The following is a 27,967-nucleotide window of genomic DNA, read 5'->3' as shown; positions in this document are numbered from 1 at the left end:
TTTATTTGTATAGCACATTTAAAACAACTGTTGAACAACATTTAAGATAATCAAAGAAGATTTTTATCTCTATAAATACACGACAAAAAAAATAAGAAAAAGAAGCATGAAATGAGAAGATTTGAGTAAGAAACAAGACAAAAGTAGTACAAAATCGTTCTGATTTAAAAACCAAGGAACAAAAGTGGGTTTTCAGATGCGTTTTGAAAGTGTCTAATGTTGACGAGGCCCTGACATGAAGGGGCACTTTGTTACACAATTTAGGAGCAGTCACAGCAAAGGCCCAGTCGCCTCTGTGCTTTAATCTGGACCTCAGGACAGCCAGGAGCATTTGATCTGCAGGCCTCAGTGATCTTGCAGGGGTGTACCAATTTAAAAGATCATAAACTTATGAGGGTGCTAACACGTGCAACGCCTTAAAAACGAATAATAAAATCTTAAAATCAATTCAAAAACTAACTGGCAGCCAGTGTAAGGATGCTAGTATGTGAGATATGCCGTCTAGTCGTGCCAGTTAGTAACCATGCTGCAGCTTTTTGGACCAGCTGCAGGCAGCTAACTGATGACAGACTGACAGCTGAGTAAAGACTATTACAAAAGTTGAGGTGAGATGAAATGACAGCATGGATAGCTCTCTCAAAGTCTCTAAAACAGAGGAATTGCTTCACTTTTGCAAGTAGCCAGAGGTGAAGGAAATGAGTCTTGATTACAGCATTAATCTGTTTATCAAAGGTTAGATTACTGTCTGTGATGGACGAGAGGAGTCACAGGAATTATCAGAAAAATAGGGTTTCCATTTATTTAACCCAAAAATTATATTTACAAAAGTAATAAATGTTGAGCTCATAAAAGAGGTCAAAGAAACAAAACTAAACTCAGGCAAAGAACTGCAAACTTACCAAGTGACTGCCCAAACAAACATAACTGACCTAAACAGGAAATGACACACACGGATATATATAATGGCTGATCAGGAACTAAAGTGTGTTATTGTGTTCAAATGAAAAAATGAAAATATACAAGAGTTACCGACTTTAGAGTGTGGCCATGGGTTTGGCCATCACACTGTCAAAAATCACTTCTAGGGTCCTCGCAAAGTGTTTTTTAAAAATAAATTCTTAAGGGCCCGCAGCTGTTGTGGTTACAGGGACCAAACACAAAGACCTCTATTTTCTGTTCATTAAAGTTTAAAGCCGTCAGTGCCTTAACATCCTCCGAAAAATCTAGCAAACGCTTCAGAGGACTCACAGACTTACGTTTCAGTGGTAGATAAATCTGTGGATTGTCCGCCTAACAAATTTAATGTAATTTTAACAAATTTAACATAACGAATTTCATCCTGATTATTTCTCATTTTACTTATTAAACAGATTGAGACCAGAAACACAAACCCTATGAAAAAGGCAACACAAGGCTCCAGCACTCATTCAACAGAAAACTACCAAAGTATTTATGTGTTCAGCCTGCAGGTCAAACAGGGATGTAAAAAAGGCATACAGAGCCTAATGCAATCAAAACAGGAAATTCAAAAACAACAAAACAAAAGCGCTCATCCTTTGGCTTCTCAGCAATGGCCGATAACTGATAATGGCATTTCAGTGAGAAGGCAAACCACAATGCATATATATATCTATAAAAAACAAGACAAAACACTAATGTGTAGTTGTAAGTGCCTTCTGGCTTGCTTTGAATGAAACATGAGGCCATGCCATGTGGTATGATTACAGCATATCATCATCTTCTCCTCCTCCGTACATGTTGGCCAGTTTCTTGAAGCGAGGGCCCCACTCACTGAGGCAGTCATAGTTCTGGTCTCCACTGCTTGAAGAGTTCAAAGAGGAGAGACTTCCTGCATCAGAACCACCTCCCTCGTAGTCAAATACCATCTGGGAGTCATAAGGGGGTGCTGTTGGGTCATTGTCTGCAGCCTTCAGGTTCTGAGGGAGGAGCAAAGATAACTTTTCTAGAAATTTTACACAACTTGTTTTGGTTACCTTACATATCCTGGATAAAAATAACAGAATAATGAATGTGGAAGTTATTAAAGCCCAGACATGATGTACAATTGACATACACATCTATCCACATCCATGCCTCTATCGTCTGCTAGCAGAGAAGCCCAGACTTCCCTCACCAGCCACCATCTCCAGCTCATTCTCTCTGGTGCCCAAGGCGTCCTCCTGGTAGGAGATGCCTTGAACAACTCGCCAGGGGGAAACCTAGTTTTGTAACCCTGCTTGAATAAGTTTCAAGGTACTTTAGAATCTCACTCACATCTTCAATGAAGTTGTTCATGTCTTCTGGGTTGGTGGGCCGAGGCCGGTACTGAGGAGCAGACATTAAGTTTGGCACCACGTTACTTCTTAACACCTCCGGCCGGTTGTCCAGACCACGGTGGAGAACACTCAAGTCATAGTCCTGATAGAAAGTGATTTAATGATGCATTATTATATGGAATATTTTATGCTGTACTTCTGCAATCCACACTCTTCATCCACTCACTGCTTTAGGCCTGTTGTGTACTCATACTTTTCTATCACTAAAAGGCCTGGGTCAAATCACTGAAATAATACAGCAAATTTAATCAGCGTTTTAAAACTCTCCGTTTTTCTTTTTGGCATTTCGCCCAACTCCCCTCCTTTTTCATCCAGGCTTGGCAACGGCAATGGCAGAATTCTCCAGTACTCCAATAAACACAGTGACATATTTTCCAAGGTTTTCTGCTCCTGCGTGTGCAGCTTTGATTACTTTGTACTTGTGTAAATGTGTAATTGTGTAAATGTGTCCATTTACCTGATCATCCTCTCCACCTCCTTCTTCATCATAGTAATAGATGTTGTCTCTGACACCATCATCTAGCAGGAGTGGCTTGTTTTTGTCCTTTTTCCTCTGTTTTGCAAACAGCAGCATTAGCAGCACCAGCGCTGAACACAGAGAGCAAAGTTTAGCACTCAGTAATCAACCAAAACCTAATTAGCTGTGAAAGGAAAGAAATGCTCTGACCTGAGACTACAGATGTGTGACTCACCGAGCAGCAGGATGGCTCCAAGTATTCCGAGGATAAGGGGCAGGTTGCTGCCACCTATAGCACGGCCTAAGCATGTCGCCTCTGCTCCCTTGCCCTTGCAGTGGCAAACTTCAGCTTTGATGATGCTGTCCTGCTCCAAGCCATGTTTGTCTGCCAGTCTTAGTATAATACTGTAATCTCCACTGGGCAGCTCAGTGGCTAAATTTAAGATTACCCCTGTTCCTGAAATAAACAAGACAGCAGAAATGTAGCTTTATAGTTCTGTGTTGATGGATTTGTTGTGTTACATATTTTTGAAAATGAGACATCTCAATAAAGCCAGTCATCCTTCTTTTAAGTATGTTGTGTTAGGGTTTCTTTTCTGGCAGTACTCACTCTCCTCACACAAGCACCAACCACTCTAATCTCAGTGATGAAAACTGAATCATGTATGAGCTAAACTTTAGCCTTTGGAAGGAAGCAGCCCTGATGTTCACAACAGGAAATATTTTTGTTATCGCAAAAGAACACAGCTGATAAAATATCAGTGAAATTTATGTACCAAAATATTTCAAATTCTGGCCATCTTATTGGACAGCACAAGTTTGTACTTGTCACATGTTAGCAGTGTACATACTGGAGTCGTTCATCCTAGCGGTCCAGTTGGTCTTTGACATGCCCTGTAAAGACACCGAGTACGGAGGTCCAAATTCTGATCCGTCTTTATCTGTTACTGACAGCAGCTGAGGAGCTGGCTCCTTGTTGCACACCTGAGCAAACAAAGTCACAGTGAAGCTTTTCTTCATGCTGATGACCATCCTGTAGTTGGAAATCTTACAAACACACCCATCCTGCACCACAATTAGACAAGTTCAACACAAAACGACTCTTGAGCTATTGGAAATAAGACACACCGTGATTTCACGCTCTTCAATAAATGGAGCATTGTCATTGACGTCTTCCAGCAGAATGATCAGTGTACCAGTTCCTGTAGCTGGGACTGCATCTGGTCACAGAACAAACACATCAGGAGACCAAAATGTATTTAAATAAAATCTGTATTATTGCTCAAAAACTTTGCTCTGGACTGATTCTTATAACTAACATTTGGCTGTTAAACATAAACAAATGAAGGCAGAGCAATTAAGGGCTACAATGTTATTAGCTATGAGCATCCAAGGGACATCAGTTTGTACTGGAATTTTGTTTAAGGAGAAGAAAAAAACTTCAGGGAAATAACACACTTTCATATCACTATTATTTTGCTACTGGGAACTTCAGACCAGCTATTGCAGCTTTTACACCAATTTCAGATGTGGTATCCAATTTAAGCTTGAGCCTCTGTTTTTTTTTTTTTAGATACACATCGTTTTAATACTTATGAATATCAAAATAGTATAATCAACAGAAAGTATTGATTTTTAATCATTTCTAATGAAAACTGTTTTAATGTCTTTATTATGAAAGCGAATTAGATGATAATACCGCAGATGTGTTAAAATATATTTCTTTCAATTCAGCTCAAAATAAAATGAGGTCAGTCAGCTGAAACCTGTCTGAGGCACCTTTTTTGTGCTTGTACTGCACATCTCTCTTTTTGTGAGAACCAACAGTATTCACCCATCATACTCAATTTTCCCTGATATTGGTTGCATGAATGCTTCACAATCTGATCATTTAGTTGGCCTCAGTTTCCTTTTGAACTCAATGTCAAGTATGAGTTCACAGATTTCAGGACAAACCTAATTTTAGCTTCACTTTTCTAAAGACAGAACATATTTCTTGAAACAAAACGTATTTCCTAAATGCTGAAATGCGCTGCTGTTTCTGTCCAGTCATCTTCGTTGTTCAGTACTTGGAACATCATACTGTAAACTAGGATGTGTTAGACAAAAACAGTTTTCAGATTCTTAGTCAGCAAGTTCCTGAAGGAAAGGTGAAGGAATCCCAGAAGCAAAACTCTTGTTGACCAGTGTAATTATTCATACACTTGTAATTTAATAAAATCATATCAGTGGTCATTGTGTATGGGAGTCAAATGATGATAATAGTTTGCAGCAGTCTTAACTCCCACCTACCATCATCATATGCACCAATGTTTGCGATGTATCTATTGTTTGTGACAAAAGGAGCTTCTCTGTCCATGAATCTTCTCACTTTAATAAGGCCTGTGTCCTTGTCCACATTCAGCCAGCCTGCAGGGTCATTAATTATTTTGTACCTGCACAAGACACAGAAAGATGGTAATACTGTGCAGGCGGGGTGATTGCAATTAGCATGTTTCACAATATGGCACAATGTGTTATTTGATTTTTGACATAGACTTACTTTTTCCTTAGGTTAAATACACAGTGACAGGTTAGGCGCAGAATGCAATTCAATTCAGTATTATTTATATTGTGATAAATCACAACAACAACAGTCAATTTAAGTTGCAAAACCTCATGAAACACATTAACTGTCACAGGGTTCCTGTATCCTACCAGTGCTACCCCTGAGCTCATTAGTAGACACACCTATTAATCAGGTTTTTACAGCTGAAGGGTAACAAAAATGCTTTTCTTCAGAAAAAGAAATAAAAAACAGAGAAAAAAATAGAAATAATAATAATATTAATAATGGCTTTTAAGACCTTACTGATAACGTTAATCCAAAGTAGTATTAGGACCACAGAAATGAAAAAAAAAAAGTCAGTGATTAATTTGAGAAAAATGTTAAATTTCGAGCCCAAAAAAATCATGAGGGAGGTGTGGTCTGTGGCTCTGCTGCAGAGGGGGTTTGGTTTAGCAGGCCCAAGGGACAGTACAAGAGAGGCTGGCAGGGCAGCTGAAAGCAATTCAGTTATTTTAGGGGCATCAGGACCAGAAGGAAGATAAACGTCACGGGGCTTCAGCAGCAGACCTTGAGTTTATTTAAGATGCTGAAGGCAGGAATCTGATTTAACAAAAAAATTATTGGAGGCCGGAAAAAACAAAGGCAAAAGCGCACTGAGATAAACTAAAAATCTAAACTGTGAATGTGTGTGTGAATGGGTGAGTGACTGAATGTGTAAAGCGCTTTGGGGTCCTTAGGGACTAGTAAAGCGCTAAACAAATACAGACCATTTAAGAAGAATTCAGAAAAAACCCAAGAAAGCTAGAATGCTTGGTCTTGGGCCAGGGGCTATTATAATGGGGTCGGGCCCCATGTCCTTGAATAGATTGGTTTGTCTTGGATAGACATGGTGGTAGTGGAATCTTCCACTGGTCACGTGACAGGCCACTTTCCATGGTGAGATACTGAGAGAGGTTTTGAAAGACAACTTCTTCTGAGCCTGGTAAAGGAGAGAGACAAGTTGGAGCTGAAGGTGCCAGATTCCACCATTCCTGCCTTGTGGTGAAGAAAGATGGGTCTATGGTTCTGTGTTGACTGAGGTGTCGGAATTTGATGCTTATCCCATCCCCCTGATTCTTCAGCATCTCCTGTTCAGCCGTTTCTTGTGTATGACTTTACACAAGAAACAGATTCTTGTGTAAAGTCATAATCAAAACATTGTAAATGCAAATGTTCACTATCATCTGTGTGTTACTTGTGCTAAGGACTGCTCCGTCATCCACAATGATTTTGTTGATACTCGTGCTGCGGCAAGTGTGTTCAAGACTGATTATGAACTGCTAAGTGATGTTCCCAGGAACTCTAATGTGAATGTTGTTCATGTGGCCGAACATACTCTGTTTAAGACTGAAACCCAGTCAGTGTCATGTGGTAAGGGTGAAAGAACTGTGTCAGAGGGACGATGTAAGGAAATTGTATACCATGTTAATGATTTAGTGAAATCAAAGACTGTTTCAAGTGTTGCTCCCTTAGCCGCACCCCATGAAGCCAATGTTCCTGAGGCTAAGACTAATGTTCAGTGTACTTTGGATTTCTGTGACATGAAGAATAACACTTTGTGTGGTACTGACCTAGAAACTGAAAATGTATCCCTAAGTAATGTTTTCACTAGCATCTGGACGTAGCATTTTGTGGGAGAAACGTTTTGTCACTCATCCAAGTGACTTCTTCAGTCTCCTTCAGTGGGCTGGTTTCAGTCATTATGCAAATGTACTGTTTATAAGATTGGGGAAACCTGCAGTCAGCTGAGACTGAAGAAGTCACTTGGATGAGTGACGAAACGTTTCTCCCACAAAACGCTACGTCCAGATGAACAGAATGGACACTGGGTAGGGTGTTCCCGGAACACCTCACCCAGGAGGCGCTCAGGAGGCATCCTTGTCATATGCTCGAACCACCTCAGCTAGCTCCTTTCGATGTGGAGGAGCAGCGGCTCTACTCTGAGCCCCTCCTGCAAATGTTATTTAAAATCTATAATTAGTCTGTGTGACGATTATGAAGTACCAATAAGCTATCAACAACACTCTGTACTGTTAAGATTGTACACTTATTGTTACCATCAAGTGTTTTCATAAATGAGAGAACCAATTTATTCTGTTTATCTCTCTCTGGTGCACAATGCAAGTTTTGGGCTCGACCCCGTTGTGCTTGAAAACATTCTTCAAAGTTTTTGGTCTACGTTGACATGACATCATCATGCAGATTTGTCAGCTCTGGAGCCATCATGCAAATCTCCCATTCCATTCCATCCCAGCAGCGTGCCATTGGATTGAAATCTCGTGACTGTGGAAGCAACTTGAGTACGGTGAACTCACTGACTTGTTCAAGAAACCAGTTTGAGATTATCTAAGCTTTGAGATATGGTCTGTGGTCCTGCTGGAAGCATTAATAAGAAGGCAGGTACACTGAAGGGAGGGACATGTAGCAGGCTGTGTAATTTATGTTATTGACAAATTCTGTTCCTTTCAACAGAAACAAAACTCTTCGGACCAGAAAATATTCTTCCAATCTTTGTATGTCCAGGTGTGGTGTAAACTGTAGCCTCAGTTATCTATTCTTAGCTAACAAATCACCCAGTCACCCAGTTTGATCTTTAACTGCTGTAACCCATCTGCTTTAAGGTTGAATGTGCTGTGCATTTAGAGATGCTGCTCTGCATATGATGGTTATCCAAATCTACAAGGGGTGCAACAATACATGTATCAATATTCAACTGTTCGATACAGTGTTTTCGGTTCGGTACGCATATGTATCGAACAATACAACATTTTTTATTTATTTTATCAACTTTTCTTCTGACTATGCTGTCTGTGTTGAGCGCTCAGTGGATCTGCGTTCGACTACCCCGCCTAGGCTGCACTGTCGAGTGCAGATCCACTGAGCACAGCGCAAGCTAGCAAGACAGAAGCTAAGCTCATTGAAACATGGCAACTGCCTCAACGCTACCTGAAATTGAACCTCCCCCACCCTCATTCAGATCTGGCGTTTGGAACTATCTTGGTTTTCATGTGAAGCATGACCCTGATGGTAAGCGCATCATGGACAAAAGTAAAACAGTATGTCGGATGTGCCACGCAATGCTCAATTGGTGGGAACTAGTGCGTTAGCGCAGTTAGCTTGTTAACGTGTCGACGCCGTCCAGGGCAACCCGCGGTAACTTGTTCACGGAGATTTGCCACGTTATGGCATTAATGTCATTTTAACGAGATTAACGCTGACAGCACTAGTGGGAACACAACGAATATAACTGCGCATTTACGCCGACATCATCCTAGTGCAAAGACAAGTGGAAGCAGACAAAAACAACAAGCACGCATGCTACAAACTTTACCCGATTCATTTAGACAGCCGTTAGCACATGATTCTCCTCATGGGGACCTGATATGTTTAATATGCTGCTGAGAATATAGCCCAGAAGAAGCGTATAGTATAGCTTTTATTTTGGAAAGAGACATTTCTCTGTAATAAACTCTCTTTTCCAAAGATGAGTGTTTTCTCGATCAGATAGATTTATTTTTTTATTATTTTGTTGTTTCAGCAACATTAAACTTAAAAACTGTACTTTTGAGTTAAAATATATATTTATAATTTTAATAAATGACTAATTAAAAAGGCATGAACATTTTTTTGTATCGAAAACATATCGAACCGTGACACCAAAGTATCGAACCGAATCGAACCGTGAATTTTGTGTATCGTTGCACCCCTAATATCTACATATGAATCTCTAGTGGTAGTTTGAGTCAAGGCTAGCTTCCTATGAGCTCAAAGCAGTCTGGCCGTTCTCCTCTGATATCAAGAAAACATTAAGAAAACAATTAAACTTTTCAAGCCCGTCTGTCAACTTGTTGGGTGCTAAAAAGGAAATTCTGACTAATACTAGGGGTGTTTTATAGTGTGTTTTTTTTTTTTTCAATATTTCGAAAGTAATGTAATGTTTGCTTATGAGGTTGGTGACACATTGTTTGTTTACCTTTTTACTTCAAATGTTGTTTGAAGTAAAAAGATGTTTGGGGGGGGGGTTTGGTTCCTAGTTGACTTACGCGACTTTCTGCTTGCGTGCAGTGTCTGGGTCTGAAGCGGTGTACTGGACCACAACTTCATCCACAGCAAGGTCCTCTGGTTTTACCACAAGCTTCTCCTTTGGATCAAAGACTGGAGCTTCATTCACATCCTTTACATCCACCACCACTGTGGCAGTAGAAGTGACCACAGAAACACCAGGAGCAAAGGGAATCTCATTCTCCACTGAAACCAACAGAGTGTGCTTGCTGGCCGTCTCAAAGTCCAGCTCCTGGTCGGAAGGAAGGGAGAAAAAAACACATCATAAGGGTGTTGGCACAGATTTTTATTAAGTCCCAACAAATCACAGAAAATGTTTCCATCAACTAATCACTGATGATAAATATCTCCCAATATTATGAATGAATTCCTGATTTTCTTCCTACCTTTGCAGTAGAAAGGATTCCTTCTTGTTTGTTAGTTCTTGTTTTTACTGTGAAAAGTCCATCAGGATCACCACTGATGATCTTGAAGATGGCGTTCCAGGCTGGAGTTTGTGGTTCATCTTCGTCTGTTACTATCATCTTTACCACCTCAACATCCTTTTTGTTTTCATCAACTGTCGCAGTATACTGTGAGAAAATTAAGGATGGGTCAGAAATCATGGGAGTCAAAACAGATCTTGGTGTTCTGCTCTGTTCTGTTTTTGCTTTGATGGGTCATCGGAGTCTAATAATAATAATGCGCTTTGGGTGCCTTTTCAAGGCACCCAAAGCGCTTTACAATTCCATTATTAATTCACTCTCACATTCACACACTGGTGGAAGCAAGCTACAGTTGCAGCCACAGCTGCCCTAGGACAGACTGACAGAAGCGAGGCTGCCATATCGCGCCATTGGCCCCTCTGGCCAACACCAGCAGGCGGTAGGGTAAAGTGTCTTGCCCACAGACACAACGACCAGGACAGAGAGCCTGGGGATTGAACCGGCGACCTTCCGGTTACAGATGCGCTTCCCAACCTCCAGCGCAACGGTCGCCTAACTGCCAAACAACTTAAATTGTACATCAATAATTCATGTTCAATTCCTTCTAATCTTATTGCAGACATATACTTCTTGCAAGAAACTGACTTGCACACTATGAAATCCGAAATCTTAAAGTACAAAGTTGGACAAGATATAATATCAAACATATAATAGTAAACAGCAAGGAAGTGAAAAAACATTAATTTGTAATACATCTCTCAGTGATCCAATAACATTATCAGTTTATCCCTAAGTAATAAAATATTCATGCTAGTCAACATTTGTGGCCCCAGCAATGACAATCCATCTTTCTTCCACAACCTCTTTTCATTATTAACCAAATCAACAAACATAATTATCAACTAAAACTTCAGCACAGTCATCAAACTCACCCACCTGGCCCAAAAATGTGAATTTTTAATATTTAAATACCAACTTATTTAATTCAGCTCCAGCAACTGAATATAGACCTTCTAATTACAAAAATAAATGGGTAAATACCTGTCAAATGGATTACAACACAAAAAGGAAAGTAGCCAGCAATAGTCTTCTGACCAAAACTCAACACAACAAATCACAATCTAAAGACAAAGCAAACATGTTAGATGAACCCATTAACTTCATAAAGCAAAATATCAAAAAACTAATTACTTAAGAGTGATGACAAATTCTCTATTTGTTAACAAGACTGATGTGTTTACTTTAAGAGTAACACAAGTTTTTAGCAATTTCTGGGCTCAGTTTGCTTCGTCTTTTGTCAGCCTTGATCACAGCTCTCAAACTTGGGATGTGGTTGGTTGACTTTTAGACTTTCTGGAATGTCATGTCATCAGGTTTATTCTAAACATTGTCAAGCAAAGCTAGAAGCTTGCATAGTACTAGATGCAGCATTTAATTTATTTTAAATAAAATAAAGATTTCTGTTGAAATTATTAAAAAAAGAGAATAGCTTAGAGCTAAAAAATCTTGCTTGTTTTATTTTTCTGCTTGAAAGCAGTGGCTATTTTTGACAGATTTTAATGAATTCACAGCACAGTCTTCTCTTTCTCTCTTCTGATATGATTGTCCATAATTTCAAAGTTGTTCTTTGGACATTGGCTGCTTTAATGCTTCAATGCCTTTGCATGAAGGGGAATATTTTTTCAAACTGTGTTCTAACTTTGCAATCATTCAAATGATAATGTATTAGACCAGGATTAACTGGTGGATGTGTGGGTGTGAAACTCATATCAGCTGCCTGGATTAAGTTTTGTGGGGACTTGGCTGATGTCTTAAAATGTGCAAGTGGGGCACTCACAAAAACAGGACACTAGAAGACAACCAGTAAAATGACATCTCAAAAACTATGTGAATTACATAAATATTTGCTACTTGATTTTCAGGTTTTTTTTAATCAGAGTTTTTTATGGAATGATGATTTTATGGAATGATTCAGCCACTAATTACATTCACAGTAGTCACTCAGTGTGTCTTTAGGGATTCGCTAGCTTAGCTTAGCTTATAGCCAACCCGCTAGCAGCATGGCCTTTTTACCTGTCCCTCGTGCACTTTCCTGCTCAGATGTTTAATAATTCCTCGGCCTGCTATAGCAATAACAACACTTGTAATAGGCTGTAAAAGGCTTCCACTTGTGCAGACTCCTGCTCGCACTGGAGCGGTTCACATCAATGTAAAGCGGCAGGAATGACAATCAGCATTTCCAAGTCTGAGACCATGGTCCTCAGCCAGAAAAGGGTGGAGTGCCCACTTTGTATCAGGGACAAGTTACTGTCCCAAGTGGAAGAGTTTAAGTTTTAATTTAAATTCTTGTTCACAAGTAAGAGGAGCAGGAGATCAACAAAGATTGGTACTGCGTCTGCAGTGACACTGTACCAGTCCATTGTGAGGAAAAGAGAGCTGAGTATAAAAGCAAAGCTCTCGATTTAATGGTCAATCTACATCCACACCCTCACCTATGGTCATGAGCTTTGGGTAGGCCCGAAAGAAGGAAATCACGGAAATGATCTTTCTCCGAAGGATGGCTCGACTCTGCCTCTTAGATATAGGGTGAGGAGTTCAGCCATCTGGAACGGGATCAGAGTAGAGCCGCTACTGCCCCACATCGAAAGGAGTCAGTTGAGTCAGTTCAGGCATCTGACAATGATGGTTCCTAGGTGCCTCCTGGGTGAGGTGTCCCAAGCATGTTGCAGCGCAGACCCATGACACGCTGGAGAAATTATATCTCTCTTCTTAGGCTGCTGCCCCCCCCCCCAACCCGGCCTTGGAAAAGTGGAGATGGATGTTCTGGGACATATGAAGCTAGAGACACCAGCAATCATAGTCAAGTGCCTTCCAGGGACTAGAAGAGGCGACACTGAGGGACATTTAAAACTGCTGGCTAAGGGTAAATGTAAATTCTGTAAAATTATAATTCACATCGACAGAATGTGTTTTTGCTTCAGCCACTGCCCGAGCCGCATTCCGCTTGGCCTGTCGATACCTATCAGCTGCCTCCGGAGTCCCACAGGCTAACCAAGCCCAATAGGACTCCTTCTTTAGCCTGGTGCCTCCCTTCACCTCTGGTGTCCACCATTTGGTTCAGGGGTTACCATCACGACAGACACCAACAACCTTGCGGTTTGCAGCTCAGTGTAGCAGCTTCGGCTGAGTGTCTTAATGGACCAGCTCTCTAAAAGATAAAGAGAGAGCTTAGCGTAAAAGCAAAGCACTCAATTTACCGGTCGACCTGCGTCCCTACCCTCAACTATGGTCACAAGCTGTGGGTAGTGACCGGAAGAATGAGATTGCGGATACAAGGGGTGGAAATTAGCTTCCTCTGAAGGGTGGCTGGAATCTCCCTTAGAGATAGGGGGAGAAGTTCAGTCATCCGGGAGGGTCTCAGAGTAGAGCCGCTGCTCCTCCACATCGAAAGAAGCCAGATGAGGTGGTTCGTGCATCTGACAAGGATGCCTCCTGGGTGAGGTGTTCCGGGCGTGTCCTACTCGGAGGAGGGACAGGACACGCTTGAGAGATTATACCTCTCAACTGGTCTGGGAACGCCTTGGTGTTCCCTCGACAAGCTGGAGGAGGTGGCTGGGGAGAGGGAGGTCTGGGCTTCTCTGCTTAGGCTGCGTCCCCCGCAACCCGGCCTCGGCTAAGCAGAAGATGATGGATGGATGGATGAATGGACAACAGACTTTCAAGCTGGCTCTAGTTAAACCATTGCTTAAAAGATGGCCATGACCGACCACGTGCTTAGAGAATAACTCAAGCAGCAGAAACCCAAGAAAGAGGAGCAAGAGTAGGAACCATTATGGAAGGACATTATGGAAGGAAGGTTACAATTGTTTCAAAGAAAGTAATAACCAATGCACTCAACTGCCATGGTCTGTATGCCCACTCACCATGCCATCTACCTAGATGATGAAGATGAGGCAAGGATGGTCGCTTCAGTAAGACAATGATCCCAAACACAAAGCCAAGGAAAGACTCAGTTGGTAACAGAGAAAGATAATAAGCCTGCTAAAATGGCCCAGCCCTGAGACCTAATTCCACCTGAGCTTTGGCTCTTTCTATACATTTTCAGAATTCATAGAAGTGCCCCACAGAAGCTTCAGGATTTGAAAACTGCTTGTGTGCATGCATGCGACTAGTTTCTCCATAAAGGAGGCATCTTGAATCCAAAATACTTTTGGATGGAGTATTAAATATCAGTAAGCATGTTCAATACTTTTTCCTTGTGTCATTTTTTATTTCACATGCGTCACTGCACATGCTGTGGACTTATTTTGTTAAATAGTGTGCATTAGCCAACATTAGTAAGGCAGTTAGATACAGACTGAATGTGTTCTGCTTTAACAGAGTGAAAAAGCAGCAGTTAAACAGGAAGTTTGCAGTTACCAGTACTTCGTACTTACAGATTTCTGAGTGAAGACTGGAGTGTTGTCATTGCTGTCCGTCACCACGAGGATGACTTTTGTTTGTCCGGATAACCCTTCTCCCGCCATATCTGCTGCTTGTACTGTCAGAGTGTACTGTGGATATTTCTGTTAAGAGATGGGGACTGTTAAGGTAGATCAGCTCATCAACAGGAAGGAACACTGACATCAGTTTACAGACCTCTGTAACACACAGCTTTCAAACTGACTAAAACCCTTCACCTATGAAGGCCCGGCATTCTGCTGAAAAGCTGAAGATAAACTCATAGAATATTTTGCTTATGACAAATACATGCAAGCCTGATGCCATTATCTGATATTAGCCTTGGTCAAACTTTTTAAATATAGTGTATTATTGACCAAGCAGTGGTGAAACTGTGACAAGCATGACACAAACTAGAAATGGAGACCATTAGACTCTAAAGTAAAAGTTAAGCTTCAAGAACAGTGTTTGTTTTCAGCAGTAAATTCAGGTTTTACTTCAAAGGTAAATATTATCATTATCCAAGAAATCACCAGCAGTGTTTTTGGTGCAGTGCCCTCTTTGTGATTGATTTCTAGCAGTGATAGGCAGACTACTGATCCTGATTCATAAAAATGCTTTTTTCAGCACTTAGGCGTAAAAGGACACTTGTATGTTAAATGTGGTTTAACAAATCTTACCTCTCTGTCTAGTCCTTTACCAGTGACTCTGATGCTTCCAGTAACTGGGTTGATTTCAAACATGCTGTCAGTGGGCAGTGGTGGGTCCTGGTTCATAATACGATAGCGGAGATCTGAGTTGTCACTATTTGGCTCATCGTCATCTTTGGCCTCAACCCTAACCACCTCAGTCCCTGGAGTGGAGGAATTCAGAAAAAGGAAATAAAGAGCAGAAGTTTTAGAAGGTCTTCACATTGCTTCATTTAAGAATTTATTAAATCAAAATAGAGTTAGCGTAAAAAGTCTAATTTCATTCCAACCCAAATTGTAATTTTCTGAAGGTTTCTGAATATCTTAAAATTCATTGCATTTAAACCTCTTCACTACATTGATTTCTATTGTTGAGAATTGTAGATAGTAGCAAAAATAAAGAAAACTGCAAATAAGTGCCAACAAGAAAACAAAATAATGTCAAAAATATGTTTAAACATACCAATGGCCGTGGCCTCAGCAACATTTGCTTTGTAGTCTGTCGTAAAATAAGGTTTGTTGTCGTTCTGGTCAATCACACGTACTATAATCTCCATAGGAGCCTCAGCTTTTCCTGCTCCATCAGCCACAGCATGTGCTTCAAACTACACAGGCAAAAGATTTCAACATGTTTGATTCAGAAAGTTTCAGATTCACCTTTAAATTAATTCATTTATCTCTACACCTTTAATCTACACACAATACAAACAAAGCAAAGATTTTAGTGTCTTGATGTGACTTTTGTTGTGATTCGGTGCTACATAAATAAAACTGAAATGAATTCCTGTAAAATTTTAGATATAAGAGTGAAAAGACTTATAAATGATCAAGTGACCAGTCAATATGTTATTGTTACTTGATTGCTTTGTTTCTGTCTCTCAAAAGGATGATTGTACATTTGTTTTTGAAACAACCAAAGAGATCTGCAATTTTCTGCTGAAAATGTTTGACATAACTAGTAATAAGTAAAGAGTCTCAATACATCTATAAAACGAATATTTCAGAACGATACCTGTCATCACTTCAAGTCAAGTCAAGTCAAGTCATCTTTATTTATATAGCACATTTAAAAGACATCAAGTGTCGGCCAAAGTGCTGAACAGAGGGATAATATAATAAAAGAATTAAAATAGAAAGAAAACATTTTTTTTTTAGCTACGCACAAAAAACACACACACGGAGAGCAGCGGCAGAAAGACACGCCAGCGTACGCTCACCCGGAAACATCCAGCTGTGATAGTATGGTATTTTATTTATATAGTGTCAAATCACAGCAGCAGTTTCCCCTAGATGCTTTAAATTTATATATAAAACCCAAAACCCAAAAAATCAGATGACCTCCTATGAGCAAGAGCTTTGGCAACAGTGGGAAAACTCCCTTTTAACAGGAAGAAACCTCCCGCAGAACCAGGGTCAGGGAGGGGCGGCCATCTGCTGCTAATGGTTGGGGTGAAGGAAGGGAGACAAAACAAAAGACACACTGACATGAAAGCTAGAGATTAATAATAACTAATAATTGAATGCAGAGCAGTGTATAAACACAGTGAGTGAAAAAAGTTCTAAGTTCTCAGTCTAATCTTAAAAGTAGAGAGGGTGTCTATCTCTCAAATCCAAACTGGAAGCTGGTTCCACAGAAGAAAGAGTACTTTAAATATTCTAAGAACCACAAGTAAGCCTGCAGTCTGAGAGCACTTAATTGGGGTGATACGGTACTTTAAGGTCATTAAGATAAGATGGGGCCTGATTCTTTTATGTGATGTACAAAGAACATCAAAAAACAAACAATTTTAACAGAACTTATAACATAAAATGTTTATAAAAAAGTTTTGATGATCATCAAAAGATACACACTTTGGAAAACATTTGGACAAAGTGGGGATGCTTACTATATATTCGGCTGTTTCCTCTCTGTCGAGTGGTTGTGTTACATACAGATTTCCAGTCTCTCTGTCCATTTTGAAACGACCAACAGGAGGCAGATTAGCTCCTGGACCAGTGATGCTGTAAAAGAGCTTCCTTGTTTTATCTTCATTAGAGCGGATCTGGAAAAAACACACAGGACTGAGTTAGATCACTCTCACTGTCTATGGTAAAGGTTATGCAACAATAAAGAAGCTGTGCAAGTTCATCTTCAAAAATATCAAGAGATTCTTGGTTATCCTGATACACAGATCAGAATGATTCAGTCATCTTGTGATCTCAAATCAATAAGATTGCTAGATTCTCTAAGCGGATCTGGAAAAAACACACCACATTGACTTAAATCACTCTCAGTGATGAGGATAACAGTTCTGGGATAGCTGTTGCTCAGGATGTCAAGCAGGTAATTTACTGATCATAAGGTTGGTGGTTCAATCCCTATCTACTTCACTCTGCTTTTCAAATATCCTTGAGCAAGATACTAACCATGATTTGCTTTACAATGTTTGTCAATGTTAGAAAGCACTTTCATAGAAAAAGCATGGGGAAAAGTCCTTGTATGAATAGGACAAGTTGTATAAAGCACTGTGAGTGCTCAGAAAGAAAATGAAGAAGTAAATTTATTTTATTTATACAACAGCAAAGAGGCTATGCACATTAATATTCAACAGAATCCTGGTTATCCTGATATCAAACATAAGAGAGCAGAGAAAGACAGCACAGTAGTGGATGCCGTAAGATAAATTAACCAATATACAGTATATAGCGTGAAACACAACTCTGTAGTTTTCTTAGAATAATTATGTTATTCCAACAATTTCCAGTATGGAAAAGACAGTAATAAAACAAGTGTCAATGTATTAACTGCCAACATCTTGCTCTCATTACTGCACATAAACTTTAGATCTTTCCCTAAAGCAATAACTTTTCATTCTCTTTCATAGATATTTTATTTATCTAAAATTAACAAAGTTAGCTCATAACTAAGAGGCATCCAAAAAAACCTGGAAATTCTGGAGATTCAATAGTGACAACTAAAAATGGGAAAAACACGTGCTGACTGCAGAGGAACAACAGAGAAATCCTGTCCACAAATAATGTCACCAAAAGTCATTCAGTTCCCCTTACCTGAGCTACTTTTAGGGGATATGTTCCTCTCTGATTCTCAGGAACATTGAGAGGAGGAATAACCCAGTCTCTCTTCCTCCTCCTCAGTCCTCCAACAGACTTGGGGAATTGAAGAACATGCGCTTGTGGATCAGTGGCATTCTGGGAAAACATGCAGACATATTGTTAGCAAAAGCATGAACAGAAGAAGACTCAGAAATTGCAATGAGGACCACAGATCTTATAATATATCTCAGAATCTGACTGTGTATAGTCTACACCATTTTTAACCTAAGACAGCTGATTAAAAGATTAAAAATCAAACAAAATATTAGAAAAATTGGAAGCTGTTCCTCAGAAGAGGGACTTGAAAGCTGAAGGCTCTGCCTCCTATTATACTTTTAATACTCTAGGAACCACAAGTAAGCCCAGAGTCTGACAGCGAAATGCTCTAATGGGGTGATACGGTACTTTAAGGTCATTAAGATAAGATGGGGACTGATTATTCAAGACCTTGTATTTGAGGAGCAGAATTTTAAATTTGAGGTTTTCCATGAGGTGTTAGTGTGTTCAGTCCTGTCACACATTTACAAAGACATCATCCCAGCCCCACAAAACTCAGTGGAAACAGCTGATAAGAGTTTTACACCCATGTACATCCATCAAGTCAACACTTGCAGCTTAAGGTTAAGCTGCAAGGTTAAAATTAAGCTTGAAAAAACATTCCCTTCTCAGGTACCAAGGACCAGTTAGGCTACTTTTTAAATAATTTTCAATGTCCGAAAAATCACTTTGAAAGACTTTCATGAAGCTGGGAGAACACTTCAAAAAAAAAATTACATTAGGTAAAAGTCTGACCTCTCATGCAAAATAAAGGGATGATTTCCAGAAACAACCTTCACATCTGAATGGAATGGATTGCGACAAAAAATTGGCCCTAGCATTAAAAGTTACACTTTAGCTGTTAGCAGTGGCTCATGGATAAAGTAGCCATTCATTTCACTTTTCTTACCACATTAATCTAATCTTCCATCATTTCTTCCTCACTCCTCCACAGCTGGTGCTAGCAGCATCATCCTGTGACTGTGAGGCCCAGTTACTAGTTGCTGGTACTACTTATATTCTTTTTATTGTTTTCTCTCAGCTTTTCAGCTCCACCTGTTTGCCAATTCTTCCACACTAAACTTGCACAGCGAAGGCTGTGTCAGGTGGAATGATTGAATGGGATGCTGTCAGTGTGCAGTGGTCCTTTAAAATGGCCACTGGCCCAAAAGTGTATCGGCTTACCAGGAAAATGTCAAGTATGCCAGATTATCAGTCCTGCCCTGTCTGTAAATGTGTAGTTTTGAAAAAAATATAAGTAGATTTGAACTTTTCCTTCATGCCCCATTAAACAGTGTCTATAAAACATCAAACAGTCCCGTATGAAACAGTGTCTACCTCTGTGTGGTCAGCAGACTTCACTTCAGTACTGTGATGCTGATGACTGTATTCTATGTGGTCTCCATTGTGGTGCTTTCCACATTGATGACCATGATGGTGTCCATGGTGATGCTCATAATGAACTACCCTGACTGGAACTGTTATTTTCTGACCTTGAGAGTCCCATGAGTGGATGAAGAAATTCTGGTGTCCTTTATAAAGAACAACTTCTCTGTTTACCTGGAAAGTAAAAAAACAAAAGTTTTATTAGTGCATCCACTACACTTCAATTCATTAGAAATGAGTTTCTACATTTCATTAGAACAATTCTACAAACTTTCCTGTGATTTTTACAGTAATTTAACAGTAAATTAAACTTTGCCGTCAGGTTAACTCACCATCAATACACCATCTGCCTTTACACCAAAGCGATTGTCATCAGTGCCGAAAAGAAATATTGTGCGGTTTGTGCAGTCAGTGAAGCCCACTGAGAAAGGATAGAAAAAAGTGAATCATTATAAATGTGGAACATGTAATGAAATAACTGGCAAGTCTATATCACCTTGCTGCACATGTCCTGCTGGTAGTGTTGCTGTATTTTTTAGTATTTTCCAACAGAATACCCACCACAGAGAATTAAGTATATAAGACAAACCACAGATCTCAAATAACAGCTAAACCATTTAAATTTACTATCATGAAGTAATAAATTAGAAGTGATCAATGATATCTATGATATTTCTATGTTTTGAAATAGTAACATTTAATACAAATTATTTATCTTTTGTATTATCCTAAATCTGCAATATTATGTTACTAAAGCCTAAAAATATATTATAATAAAACAATAAAGTCTAGTAAACCTGATGCCTCTCTTCACACCCACCCCTCCACGGCACAGGTAGCACTGTGATAGAAAGCCACAGCTGCTGTCAAAGTGTGCAACTGAAACACTATGTGGGTCTTATCTGTTCATCTATAATCACATCCTACAGGTGTGATTATAGTACAATACTATAATGTAGATGTAGACTATAATGTAGATTTTTTGCTGTGTGAAACAAACAGTGGTGAATTGGGGGAGCTGAAAAGTAAACTCTTCTTCACAGCTTGTTAAGCAGGTGGTTTGACGAAGGAATCCTGCATTATTTTTCCCAGCAAAGATCAGTATGTCATTTACTGTAACAAGTGCTGCGAGATAAACTCTTTTAGATACAAGAAAAACAGTTTCTTTCACTCCACCTGACATCACTGTCTCACTAACTGCTCGGCCTCTTTATTCTTTGTGCGTCGAAATGTAACGAAATGTTTACATGTAAGAAATTTAATTGTATGAATGACAATGAATACCTGCATCTGTGAAATTAAATTGTTTGCTCGACATTATGTTGTATGTCGCACAAGACTTTTGATATGAATATAATTTCACAGTGTTCCTCTCCTCACCCCCCACCCGGTCATGGCAGATGCTTTCCTCTGAGCCTGGTTCTGTTTGATGTTACTTCCTTTGAAAAGGCAGTTTTTCATCCCCACTTGAATTGAAGTGCCAAAACTTATTCATAGTTTTCTGTCTCTCTGTTTTCACCTTAGTGACTTTTGTTGTGATTTGGCACTATATGAAGGCAACTAAAGGCAAATAAATCAAGGTAACAAGTGTATATTCATGTTAAAGCCTGCATAACTACAGTTAATTTGAAAAAGGCTACAGTCCACTTATGTTTTATATCCTCTTTCAGTTTTATGAAACCAACAGAGTTCTCCTTCTCTTTCAGTGCTTCATAACATCTGAATAGCAAAGCCTGCTAAACAGGCTTGGGGACATTGCTCTGACCTGAGGTTAAAAGTATTTGTGAGCAGTGTGAGAGCTCAATCTGCATTCCAGAAACCTTACAACTCAGATGCAGTTGGATGCCACAACTAGTTAAGCTGGAAAAGCACCAAAAAACAGACGTGTTTTACTTCAAAGCAAGGTAGAGCTATTCATACATTGCAAGCAATACAGCATCATAGTTGTTGTTTTTTTTGCTTGTTTTTTGGGGGGTTGGGGGGGTTAATATGGGTGTCTGGACAGAGCCTTGTCAGTGCCTTACATATGCTTTATTTAGTGATCACAAACAACAGTTTGTGGCAGAACAGATTAAAAATTATAGTATTGTTACCTTCATTGCTGCCATCTTGGATTGACAACAATTAAATGGAGGATGCTGCTAATTTCCAAGATGGAAATTGGAGATGAGGTCCAGATGAAAATTCTAAATGGGAACTCGAAAATTCTGACTTCAAACTTAATCTGGAACAAATGGTATGATGTTGTTTGGGTTTCAACCGAGAACAACGTAAGCAGCTAACCTGTTAAAGGCCATCTGGGCCTTTACAAAAGTTTTCATGTAGGGCTGTAACTCACGTCTAAATGCTCCCACAGGTTTGTATAAACAAATCCTCACATATCTATTATGATATTCTACTGGATGTTAAGAAACATCAACCATTTCATTCAGGTTATCAGTAAGACACTAGATTGCTGGGTTGTTCTTACCTCTGCCCAGTCTCATGCCCGTCCTCAGGTGTTCCCTGCACACTCTGAAAATCAACAGCTCTGACTCAAATCCAGGCACACATGTCGACCTCTCAGCTATTTCTAGTGATGAGACCTAGAAGAGGAGAAAGAGTATTTTGGTTGGACCTGTAATAATAAAGTGACTAATCCTAAGCAAGAGAAAATAAGATTAACTGAATAACACAAGACAATATGACAATAACTATAACTGGCATTTTAAACAACAATTAAAATACTTTTGTTGCATCGCATAATATGAATACTTTAAGACATGTGTATATGCCATTTTTCCAGAGGAAACAACAATAAAAAAACAATAAAATTACAAAACAAAACGTCATCAATGGAATAATGGGGGGAAAAGCCTGCTATGCCTGTGAAATAGTGATGGGATTTCCGGCTCTTTTTAGAGATCCGGCTCTTTCGGTTCGGCTCACTAAAAAGAACCGGCTCTTTCGGCTCCGAACCGGCTCTTTAGGTTGTTTTGTTGCTTTAATTAATTTATTATTAACAATAATATAAAATTATGCACAAAAGGAATTTCTAACATTAAAAAAAGTGGTTTTATTTATATATGTTTATATATAGATATATGCGGTGGCCCCTAGAGACAAAACACGTACAAACTCCAAAACACATTTCTAGCATGAACTGAACTTCCAAAGCAGGGCTACCTAGATCACTTAAATTACACAATTGAAAGCATGTGTGTATTGTTTGTGTATTTATACACAGGCACTTATATATATTCAAATAATTTAAAAACAATGTTCATTTACCTGTTATTACCACACACCAAATCCGGTCGTTGGTACTTGCTGGCTTGTGTAGCCACTAGGTAACAAAAGCTCAACACTGCCCCTAGCATCCTGGAGCACTTCTGTTGTGTTTTGTACGTGTTTTGAGTTTTTACGTGCTTCTGAGTTTTTACGTGCTTCGGAGTTTGTACGTGTTTTTACGTGTTTTGGAGTTTTTACGTGTTTTGGAGTTTGTACGTGTTTTGGAGTTTGTACGTGTTTTGGAGTTTGTACGTGTTTGTACGTGTTTTGGAGTTTGTACGTGCTTCAGGGTTTGTACGTGATTTGAATTTTGTATGTGCTTTGTCTGTAGGGGCCACCGTAAATATACTTTTATTTATTCACTCCACATAAAATGTAATAAATAAATCATATAATACAAAAATCAACTATTCACATTTCAACTTTTAACTATTTAAATTTTCAGTTTTTTCCTTTTACAAATTTAAAGTGAAACAACACAAAACACTGCAAACCACAACACAATTAAATATAAATTAAAATATGAAAACAAAAAGAAGATGCATATTCTCTGTCATATGGACCTGCATGAATAAACTTTCTGAATCCTTTATCATCTACAACTGAAAATAGTTGTGGATGATTACTTTACCTTTCTAATGTGAAGTTGTTGTCCCTGGCTCTCTTTCTCTCTCTCTCTCCCTCCAGCTCTGTTCCTGTGCTACTGAGTGTAACTACCGCCCCTCCCCCCTCTGCCCAGCATAAAGCACAAGGCTCTTGTGCGGAGTGAAGCAGAAAAAAAGTGCGAGAGAGAGGCAGAGAGAAAGAAAAAAAAAAAAAACACGTGACGGATCGTGATAAGGAGCATAGTTCACGTCAAAGACCTGGCTCTAAGAGCCATTTCGTTCGCGAACGACCCATCACTACTGTGAAACAGATTAATTAGTTTTTAAATCCTGCCCAAGTTTTTTCTGCCCATTTAAAGAGTATCAGCAAGTGCTATGACTAATAAAACTGTTCTTCTTACAATAAAAGGTTACTTGATGCATAAACACAACAAATGTGTCTGCCCCTCCGTGAGTCTGGATCTCCTGGAAGTTTCTTCCTGTTAAAAGGGAGCTTTTCTTTGCCACTGTCGCCAAGTACTTGCTCCTAGGTGGTTCTTAGATTGCTGGGGATTTCTCTCTCTCTCTTTCTTTCTCTCTTTTCTGCTATTGTAGAACCTTACCCTCACAATATAAAACACCTTAAGGCGACTGTTGTTTGGTTGACTTGGTGCTTTCCACATGAAAATGAATCTAATTTTATTTAATTGCAGCAGGTAATGTAACATTAACCATATTTATTTTAAGTAACTTTAAACAGAATGGAAAATGACAGAAATTAATTATAACAAAAGACGTCTCACCTGAAAAACGATGACTAAAGCGCCAAAAACCGCGAACCAAGCGGTCCCCATCTCTCCAAATCCCCTCTTTAATATTCCTGTTCTTCCTGTCGCACCGTAACTTCAGTAACTGGGTGTGAGCTGGATGGAAGTTTAAGTACTTTCAGCAGATGATGTCAGGTTACAGGTGCGCAACACCCTGGTTCCGTCATGCGTGAAGAGACATAACATGGTAGTTTCTGTTTCTGTTCCTGAGTACTTCAGATACACAGCAGATAGTAGGAGCTGACGGCAGTAGCTCAGCAAGCCACATTCTGCAGATACTGACATTTCGACAATGTGTCGAGCGCAGATGTTTGGAAACGCAGTTCAAAGCACACAGGACACGTGACCACAAGTTTTGGTGAGCTTCTGTTCTCTATGCGACGACAGGATTCCATTTTATACTTAAAATCAGGCACGTGCAGAGCGGGGTGTGGCGGGAGGAGCTTGAGCACCCGCCCCTTTCCTGTTGGGTGCCCAAAGTGCCCTTTTGTTGAGGCAATTTCTTTTTTCATTTTTTTTAAATGTGCGTGTGCAGTCCTGTCTATGCCCCTCAACAATAATATTTAACTATTAATCACAGTTTTGCTAAATAAAAGGATCTGGCTGTCAGTCACATACGGTGGTCCCTAGAGACAAAGCACATAAGCACAACTCCAAAACACTTAAAAATTCCAAAGCACATACAAACTCCGGCTGTGTCCCAATTCAGGGTCTGCACGCTTGAAGTACGCCTCTACGCGTACTATGTACGGTAGTACGAGAGTACGAGGCTTGTGAAATGGGACGATCTAGCCTTCGTCGCGCGGTTCAGGTTGCCTAGCAACCATGATACTAACCGCGAGAAATGTTTCATACAGCATTGTGTGACGCAAATGAAGGAGAAAAATGTTTTGTTGGTCATTCGTTTTTGTCATGACATCACTTTGATTAGTTGAGTATCTGAGGCTGAGACCACGGGACTGTAAAACACGATTGTTGGGCTTCATTTCTGTACTGAACAGTTATTTCAAGATTAGTTAGTAAATAACAATTAGCTAATGTTGGTCATGAGACTAAAATCATCTCACTGTGGTAATGTAAATATAATATGGACAATATTATATGTGTAGGAGCCATAATTGAATGTATTGAATTTTTTGATGATCACTGGGTTTTCATTTGTATTGGTTGCTATGGGGATGTGTAATGGGAGTTACGTGGGTGCTAGCGGTGACATTAAGAGGGCGTTGTCAGTCTGTCATTCACTGGGTTTGATTTTGACAGAGAGGAGGGCTGGGTAGCCGTAGTTTTTGTTGACCGCTGCACAACATTTTTTGTCTTGTTATATTAGAGCCTGTGACATTGTAAGAGTCCAAATCGCGAGATGACATTACTCTGTAAACACTTTAATAAACAAGAAAACAATTCCACCTTTCGCATTATTGCGTAAACTTGACAGCGCGTCAGGCAAATAGGCGGGCTCCATCCCCGGCCTCTAGCGACTGTGGAAGTCGCTACATCTTTAGTCAACAAAAAACGGCTGGAGAAGCAAGCCGCAAGCAGGATCAAAGAAATCAGATCAAGGAACCTGAAAGACGCCAAGTAAGTGCAGCGCATCTGAATGAGTGAGCCAGCAGCACGGACACACCTGACGCAATTCTGAGGAGCGCAGGTAAGAATACCTGTGCATGTCTGGTTGTGGAAAAGGAAGCCACATTGCATTAGCGCTGAGATGTTTCAAGAAGAGACACTGAATGGAATGAATGTTGGTTAAATGTGCAACGTTTTTGGCTGCGCTCTTGGATTGATGTCTGCGCTGCGTCTTATTAATTATGCTGCTTGGATGACGTTCAAATGGACAATTAAAGTGCCGTTACGTTGAAAGGATTTTATGGTCAAACTCTATTGTGGCTTCCAGTGGATGTGTTTAATGGATGATCACTGAGGATTAAAATAAAAAAATAAAAAAATCGAACAAACAAACGGGGAAAGTCATGAGTCAAACAGGTGGTGATGATTGTTCCTCTAATGATTTGGGGGGAAAGAGAGAAAGAAAAATGACTGGAAAGGCATTGTTGAATAAAATCGAAAAGTTACAAAATGAATGCAAAATATATGTCAATAAAATGAAAGGACTAATACAAAAAATGAAAGAGCTAATGCAACACAATGAAAATCTTTCTCAAATTAAGCAGTGTGTGGTGGATTTAAAGGCACTGTGTGAAAAGGCTTCAAGTTCACATGTTGAGGTGTTGCCTTTGGTGCCAGAGGAAGAAGTAATAAAACAAGAGGAATGGTTTTCAAGTATCATGAAATACACCAATGTGTTTTTAAATGAAATTCAAAACTGGATAAATCAAAGAGAACAAAACCCTGCTGTTTGTCCAAAGCAAATCAATTTATTGGAAAACAATGTTGCATCAAATACTGAGATAGAAGTGGAGGATGATATCAAGCCAAGTGATAGTGTTTCTAATGTTGAAAGCCACAAAACTTCTTCATCAAGATCATCAACTTCATCTGTTCGTATGAAAGCTGAGGCAGAGTTGGCAGCTTTAATGATAAAGCAGAAATTATTGGATGAAAAACATGTACTGGAAGAAGAGGAGGAACGTCTTCGTAAAAGAAAGGAAAGGCTAAAGTTGGACACTGAAATTGCTGAAAAAATGGCAACAATAAATGTCCTTAAAGTTCAAAGTATAACAAGCAAAAAAGGATCTTCAAAAGTTTCAGATGGAATGAATTCATACATTTCCAATGAAAGATCTAAACAAACCCTTAATGTTGATGCATTGGAATTTATACCTCAGATTTCTGCAAAACAAAATTCATTGACTAATGCTGAAACTCAAAACAGGAGAAAAGAAAAAACCCAGGAATGTGTCATGCAACAAGCAGTGCTGACTGAATCTTCTCAAAATAAGCATCCTCGACAATATTCAGTTATTCCTTCAAACCCATCTGATGCAAATGGACAAAATGACTGTCATACAAATGGTATGGTGGAACTGGAACCACAAAATGATGTTATTGGAATAATGACTAAACAAAATGAAATAACAACACTCTTAATCCAACAACAAAGCCTCTTTTCTTTACCAAAGAGAGAAATACCTCATTTTGATGGAGATCCACTTCAATATTATTCATTTATTAAAGCATTCGAGAATGCAGTTGAGTGCAATACGAAAAATAACAGTGATCGTTTATATTTTTTGGAACAGTACACAAGAGGCCATGCAAAGGAATTGGTGAGAAGCTGTCAACAAATGAACTCAGATCGTGGTTATCACAAGGCAAAATCACTGTTAAAGGAGCACTATGGCGATGAACAGAAGGTCGCAGCTGCATATCTGGACAAGGCACTTTCATGGCCATCGATTAAAACAGAGGAAGTAAAAGCTCTTCAGAACTACAGTTTGTTCCTCAGGGGATGCTGTAATGCAATGGAGGAGGTGCAGCATCTGAGTGATTTGGACATGCCTTCTACTATTGTGAACATTATTAAAAAATTGCCGTATAAATTTAGGGACAGATGGAGAAGCCATGTTTGTGACCTGCAAGAAAGGCATAAAAGAAGAGCCAAATTTATGGATATTGCAGACTTTTTGGAGAAGCAAATAAGAATATTAACTGATCCTGTATTCGGTAATATTCAAGATTCTCCGCTTTCTTTACCAACTAAAGGAATGAGTAAACCCAAGTATCAAGGCAGACCTGGAAATAAAGGAACAAGCTTTGCCACCACTATGCAAGCTGTGGAGAGTACACCTAAGCCTGCGGAAACAGAAATGAA

At 39.5% G+C, this 27,967-nt stretch overlaps 1 protein-coding gene across 1 annotated transcript; it reads right to left on the bottom strand.

Annotated features, from left to right (window-relative positions):
* Nucleotides 1–34: 34 nt before the first annotated feature.
* On the bottom strand, nt 35–24,262 carry LOC102787830 (B-cadherin-like). The gene is made up of 18 exons (XM_087850421.1): nt 24,169–24,262; nt 21,982–22,096; nt 19,844–19,932; nt 19,464–19,685; nt 18,045–18,185; nt 16,883–17,038; nt 15,460–15,601; nt 14,988–15,160; nt 14,304–14,432; nt 9,829–10,014; nt 9,424–9,674; nt 5,086–5,228; nt 3,922–4,013; nt 3,645–3,777; nt 3,029–3,250; nt 2,794–2,924; nt 2,275–2,418; nt 35–1,937 (listed from the first exon to the last, which is right to left on the bottom strand). The coding sequence occupies exons 1-18, from the start codon at nt 24,217–24,219 to the stop codon at nt 1,722–1,724; spliced, it is 2,736 nt and encodes a 911-aa protein (XP_087706547.1). The 5' UTR covers nt 24,220–24,262; the 3' UTR covers nt 35–1,721.
* Nucleotides 24,263–27,967: the final 3,705 nt, after the last annotated feature.

Source organism: Neolamprologus brichardi, chromosome 13, assembly GCF_056152115.1.
Source record: "Neolamprologus brichardi isolate AB-2024 chromosome 13, ASM5615211v1, whole genome shotgun sequence".
Classification (NCBI taxonomy): domain Eukaryota; kingdom Metazoa; phylum Chordata; class Actinopteri; order Cichliformes; family Cichlidae; genus Neolamprologus; species Neolamprologus brichardi.
The sequence above is the reverse complement of the archived record's forward strand: the minus strand, read 5'-3'. Positions and strand labels throughout refer to the sequence as shown.

Excerpts from the sequence above, each read along its gene's own strand:
- LOC102787830 (XM_087850421.1), bottom strand. The coding sequence starts at position 24,219 with ATGGGGACCGCTTGGTTCGCGGTTTTTGGCGCTTTAGTCATCGTTTTT. Across the intron at positions 18,186-19,463 it reads AGTCTGCTGACCACACAGAG|AATGCCACTGATCCACAAGC; the intron begins GTAGACACTGTT and ends ATGTTTTCCCAG. Across the intron at positions 3,251-3,644 it reads CGCTAGGATGAACGACTCCA|GAACAGGGGTAATCTTAAAT; the intron begins GTATGTACACTG and ends TGTTTATTTCAG.